The sequence below is a fragment of the Mesitornis unicolor genome, unplaced genomic scaffold (assembly GCF_000695765.1).
Source record: "Mesitornis unicolor isolate BGI_N332 unplaced genomic scaffold, ASM69576v1 scaffold16203, whole genome shotgun sequence".
NCBI lineage: Eukaryota > Metazoa > Chordata > Aves > Mesitornithiformes > Mesitornithidae > Mesitornis > Mesitornis unicolor.
Window position 1 is genome coordinate 325 of NW_010172719.1, and position 5,388 is coordinate 5,712.

At 57.7% G+C, this 5,388-nt stretch overlaps 1 protein-coding gene across 1 annotated transcript; it reads left to right on the forward strand.

The window, feature by feature from the left end:
• Window positions 1–236: 236 nt before the first annotated feature.
• XKR8 (XK, Kell blood group complex subunit-related family, member 8) lies at window positions 237–976 on the forward strand (the record flags this gene model as incomplete). Its single annotated transcript, XM_010180495.1, has 1 exon — window positions 237–976. A coding segment is annotated over one exon (740 nt), but the record flags the coding sequence as incomplete, so codon positions are not given.
• Window positions 977–5,388: the final 4,412 nt, after the last annotated feature.

Below are 5,388 nucleotides of genomic sequence, written 5' to 3' on the forward strand. Positions count from 1 at the left end.
AGGTGCTTTGGTGCCCGTTCTGGTGTGCTCAGGCTGGTTGTGTGGAGGCAGCGCTTGCTTCCTGCCTGTGTGGGCTGGGAGACAGCTCTGCAGAGCCACTCGGACCCATCGCTGCTTCCCCATCTCCTGAGCAAGGCCGGGCATCAGCCCCCTCCTCGGGAGGGCAGGTGATGGGGGAGAAGCTGGACTGGGGTCCCTCCAGTCTTCCGTCAGCATCTCCACCGCTGTGTTTGCAGGGCTGGGGCTCTGCACTGCGTTCCTGTGTGTGACCTGGTCGCTGCTGGACTACCACCAGTCCCTGCGCTCCTTCTTGCAGGACAAGTATGAGCTGAGCCTGGGCTCCTCCATCGTCTACTTCTTGTGGAACCTCTTCCTCATCTGCCCCCGCATCCTCGTGATCGCCCTCTTTGCCCTGCTCTGGCCTTACGGTGTGGCCGTGCACTTCCCGCTGGTGTGGCTGGCGATGTTCCTCTGGGTGAGCCTCCAGGGCACGAACTTCATGGAGTCTCCTGGCCCTGAGCAGCTCTACCGGGCCATGGTGGCCGTGATCCTCTACTTCAGCTGGTTCAACGTGGCGCAGGGGAGGACGCTGTACCGCAGCATCATCTATCACGGCTTCATCCTGGTGGACAGCGCGCTGCTGGCCTTGTCCTGGCTCTGGTGCCGGTCCCCCTCTGAGGAGCACTGGTACCTTGTTCCAGTGCTCTGGGCTGCCCTGCCCTGCTACCTGCTGGGGCTGGCGCTGAGGGTCGCCTACTACAAGTGGCTGCACCCCAACGCGCGGGGGCAGCAGGTGGGTGGCTGTGATGAGGTGGATGCCAACGGGAGCACCGATGGAGTGGAGCTGCGCTCGTTTGCGGTGCCAGAGCTCGTCAACAGGCGGATGTGGTGGCTGGTGCAGGCCCAGTTCCCCATCTCCTGGCCAGGGGATCAGCACATCCCAAAGGGGGCTGCTGCCATCGAGTCGGCTGTTTGAGGCCGGCTCCTCAAAGTGACTTGCCATGGAGACAGATCCGGGAGCCCTGCTCCTGGCTCCCCCTCCCCAGGCTGCTGTTTTGGGCAGCTGGAGGGACCCGGCAGAACCCCAGGGTGATGTCCAGTCCATGGCACACGGCATGGGAGAGCCATAGTGTCCGTGGGGGCCCAGCATGCTGTGCCTGCACTTGCACTGCTGTGTCACCTTCTCTTGTTATTTATTAGCAGTTTTTTTTTAAAAAAAAAACAAACCAAACCCCAAAGAAGCAGTTTGTTCTCTCCTGTGCTCGGTTGCTGCTGGGGAGGTGGGTGCTGCTGGGGGAGAGTGTGTTCCCTGTCATCTTCCCGGTTCCAGCCAGGTTCTCCTCCTCCTCCTCCTGTTTTGCTGTGAAGGTCAAAGCTCGCCCGTTATCACCAAGCTCAGGGAGGGACGGGGAAGGAGGACTGGACAGGACGCTATGTGCTGGGTGGGCAGGGGCAGGGTGGTGCCTGCACCCTGGGACGGCGTTGAGGGTCAGGGCACAGGGGTGGGGGTACAGAGCTTTGTGTTCCCAGCTGGGCTCTGGAGCCTTGTGCTGCTGCCCTAGGCCATTGCTTTTCTCCTTCAGCTGCAAATGCTGTCTGTGGGGTGGTGGTGGGGGGAGCAGCAGTGCCAGGGGACTCATCCTGTGGGGTGGGGGAAAAGCTGTGTCCTGACGTGTGGCCCCGTGGTGGTATGGACACCTCAGGGTCCCTTTGCTGGCATCACCACCAACCCCCGTCCCCCCACCCTTTTCCTGCCATCGTACCCAGGCTGGGGGTGGTTTCTCAGCCCTAGGTGGATGTGGTCAGGGTGGGGCTGTGCCAGCGCCTGGGCTCACTCGACTGCTGCCCCCCAGCTCAGTGCCAAAACCAGAGCAGGCCCCAAAATGGCCCCTGGCTCTTCGTGGCATTGCCCAGGCAGCAGCCAGGGGATATCCTGGTTGCCCGCAGTGTTTGCCCTTGGCCCCTTCCCTTTGCCTCCATACCCCAGGCTCCTGTCAGGGACCCCTCCTGATACTGGGGGAGGCAGCTGGACACAGCTGGAGGAGCGGCTGAGCTGCTCTGGGCCCTGCTGGTGCTGTCACAAGACAACCCAGCAGCCAAGGCCAGCAGCTGGGAGCAGGGCTGGCTGTTGGCCTTGTGCAAAGAGGGAAGGGAGGGGAAGGTTGGTGTGGGCCTCCCCAAGCAGCCGGGGGGACTGGGACCCCCCTGCTGGCTCTCGCAGGACACCCAGTGCAGGGGGGATCTGCGGCACCGTCACCCTGAACGCTATCGGTGCCACCAAGCCCAGGCCATCGCAGGCGAAAGGGACTGAGTGCAGGGGTGGGAGAGAAGAGGCTGAAGCAGTGACTAGAGAAAATAAAGACTTTATTACTGTTTTCCAGTTCACAGGACAGGTCCCGTTACGCAGCCCACGAACAGGCAAAGCCTCCGCAGCACCTGGGCTCACCCCGCGCCTGCTGCCGCCTGCTGGGCGCTGTGGGCTCCGGGGGTCCTGCAGGCAGCACACAGCGGTGGGTCGGGGGTTGTTTAAAGCCTCCACAGCTGCGGTGAAGCTGCACCCAGGCAGGCTCAGGGTCGTGCCCCAGGCAGTGGCACATGCGGGTTTGTCACTGGGTTTGTCACCAGCGCAGCTACAGCCAGGCTGGGGGGTAACGGGAGAGCACAGAGACAGAAACAAATCAATGCTTGGACAGAGATGCTACTGCTGCACGAGACAGGAAAAGTCTTAAATTCAGCCAGCAGAAGAAAAAATAAAATAGCCAGGTCAACCTTTATTAGACATGAACACAGAAATGTACCAACAGCCTTCTATTATAAAAGTACTTTACATACATTCAAGGAGACATTGTATAAATATCAGTATGAAATGTCACTGGCTGCAAGAGTTCCACATTCAGCTAAAATTTTGCCAACATCTTAAAATTTCCTTAAAACATTTCCAAGTAAACAAACACAGAGCAAAGCCAGCGAGCTGCTGGGTCTGGCAAAACCCATCCCAGGCGGCTCCTGGAGCTGCTTTGGGCATCGGTGAAGCAAAGGGGCTGCTGGGCCACGCCAGGCGGTGGGGGGTTAAGGCACAGGTTTTAATCCCAAAGTTCAGCCGCTGGAGAACCAGACGTGCTCCAAACAGACTGGGTCACAGGCTGGGACATCTCCAAGACCCGCTGACAGGAGACCTTTGGATGGGCCAGGGACTCGCAGAGGCTGAGGACGCAGCACAGACTCTGCCGTGACTGCAAGTCCTGATCTGGGAGCACTTCGGGTCCTGGGAGCACTGGGGCTGCTTCTCAGCACTGCTCACGTCTACCAGATCCGCTCCGGCTGAGGCAGTAACGACCCTTCACGGGGACCCTGCGTGGCCTCTTCACGGACCCAGGAGTAACAGAGCTGTCGCCCTGCAGCATCTCCCCCTGCTCTGCACAGGGCCCACTCTACTGTGAAACCCCAGCACACCCCCAGCTGCAGGGGGACACCCAAAAACACAGCCAAGCTCTCCACCCTGCACATGGAGATGGGAGAACGTCCCTGTCAGCTCCTGCTCCTGCACCAACCCTGCTGCTGAGCACCGCAGCATGGCCGCGGCTTGCTGCAGGGGCTCTGCCAAAACAGCGCCTCGCCCCGGCTGCTCAGGAACAGCCACAGCAGAAAGGGGCTCCTCAGCCTTTTCTGAGGGGATGGGAGGTCTCGGTGCTCGCAAGCAGCAGCTTCTACACAGATGGGATGCTCCAGCGGCAGAGTTCTCGGGGAAATACACAGCCCTGAGCACCTGCCCGAGGTCAGAGCACGCGGCTGGCCAACACCAGCAGACTGCTCCCACCTCCTGTGACCACCTGGGAGAAACTCACCTGGGTTTTCTTTGGTTTTAATTTAAACCAAAACTGGAGCCAGAACACAAGAAACAGAGACCTCTGCGTCCAGTGCCTTTGCTCTGGGAACCCAAACTCCTTGCTCTGGGCACCTCCTCAGCAGTGGGGACTGGAGCTGGCAGAGGACGCAGCAGAGCTCCCCAGCACTGCGGGCAATGATTCCTCCCGAATTAATTCCTTGATGCCAAGAAAGGAGCGCAGCAAGCACCGCCTGCTCGGCATCCTCCCTGCAGCTTCCCAAGCGGTGCCTGGGGGTCCCACACGCGCTGGGCTTTGTACCAGCAATGCGGGTCTGGGTGCAGCACAGGGCCCGGCTTAGGAGCAGCTGGGGTGTGCGCTGGGTGCTGCAAACACCCAAACCCAACCTGTGCCCACGCCAGCCCCTCCTGGCCAGTGGCACCGGCAGAAAAAAAGCCTCTTTTTCTGAGACAGTAGCACAAGAATCAGCGTAACCATTGCCCCCAGGGCCAGCATGCTCCAGGCTGCACCTCACAGTGTCTTAGGAAATTCAGTTCCTCCTAACAAGGGTTTTGTTTCTAACTATGCAGTCAGGGAAACGCAAAGAAGAATACAAGAAAACTGAATCTGATTCTACTAAAAGGAACTTACTCTCACAAACAGAGTCAGGAAAGCAGAGGTGAACGTTGATAACTGTACCCTTCTTTGTAAAATTCAGGAGGATTTGGTTCTCTCCAATTATTCCTGGTCCAGATGAGGACTCTGTTCACGTCTGAGCAGTCTGCAATGGTGTTGTGCTGTATCTCATGGTCACTTTGTTTTCCTTTTCAGGGACAATCTGTCGTCTGTGTCGTGGATACCTGGGATCCAACGATCTCCTGCTTGCTACCAGGGCTTGTGCACGCACTGACCGGACACCAGGGGACCAGCTCAGAACAGCAACGATTTCCTCTACAAGGAACCACGCATCTCAGAAACGTTCCCTTCTCTCTCTATTTTCCAGTAATCCCACGTTGAGGAAATAACATAAGGACATCGTAATAAATTAACTGCTTCAAACACCCGGGGAAGGAGAGAGGAAAGGTTCACAGCAATAGAGGTATTTTTGACATTTTCATTAACATTTCCTACGGAAAAAATCAACATAGCTCTTTTCGGCTTTGCAAAACAAGAGAGGTTTGGCTCTGACATCAGTATTTTTCTATAAAAATAAGGTTCTGTGTTTACTCGGGTTCTACAACTAAGCTGAATAGAAAGGAGAAGGCTCTTACGAATACTTCTGCTGTTGTATCACCCCGTCCCTCTGGAGACCGGCTGCCAGGAGTTCAGCTGCCTTCTTCTTCGGTCTCTTCTCCAGACAAGCTCCAGCTCTGTGAGCCTCCACACGACGCCTTTGTACTCGGCCCGTGCTCCTGAGGAAATAACCTGGTGTCGTGCTTTCCCGTACAGTTTGCATTAGGCGTGTTTTCTTCAAGCTGAAAAGTCCCCAGATGTGTGAGATTTCTGCCTCCCCAGCGCTGCAGAGGGTGTGCAGGAGCTGCAGTCGTGCCTCTGCTCCAGCCTC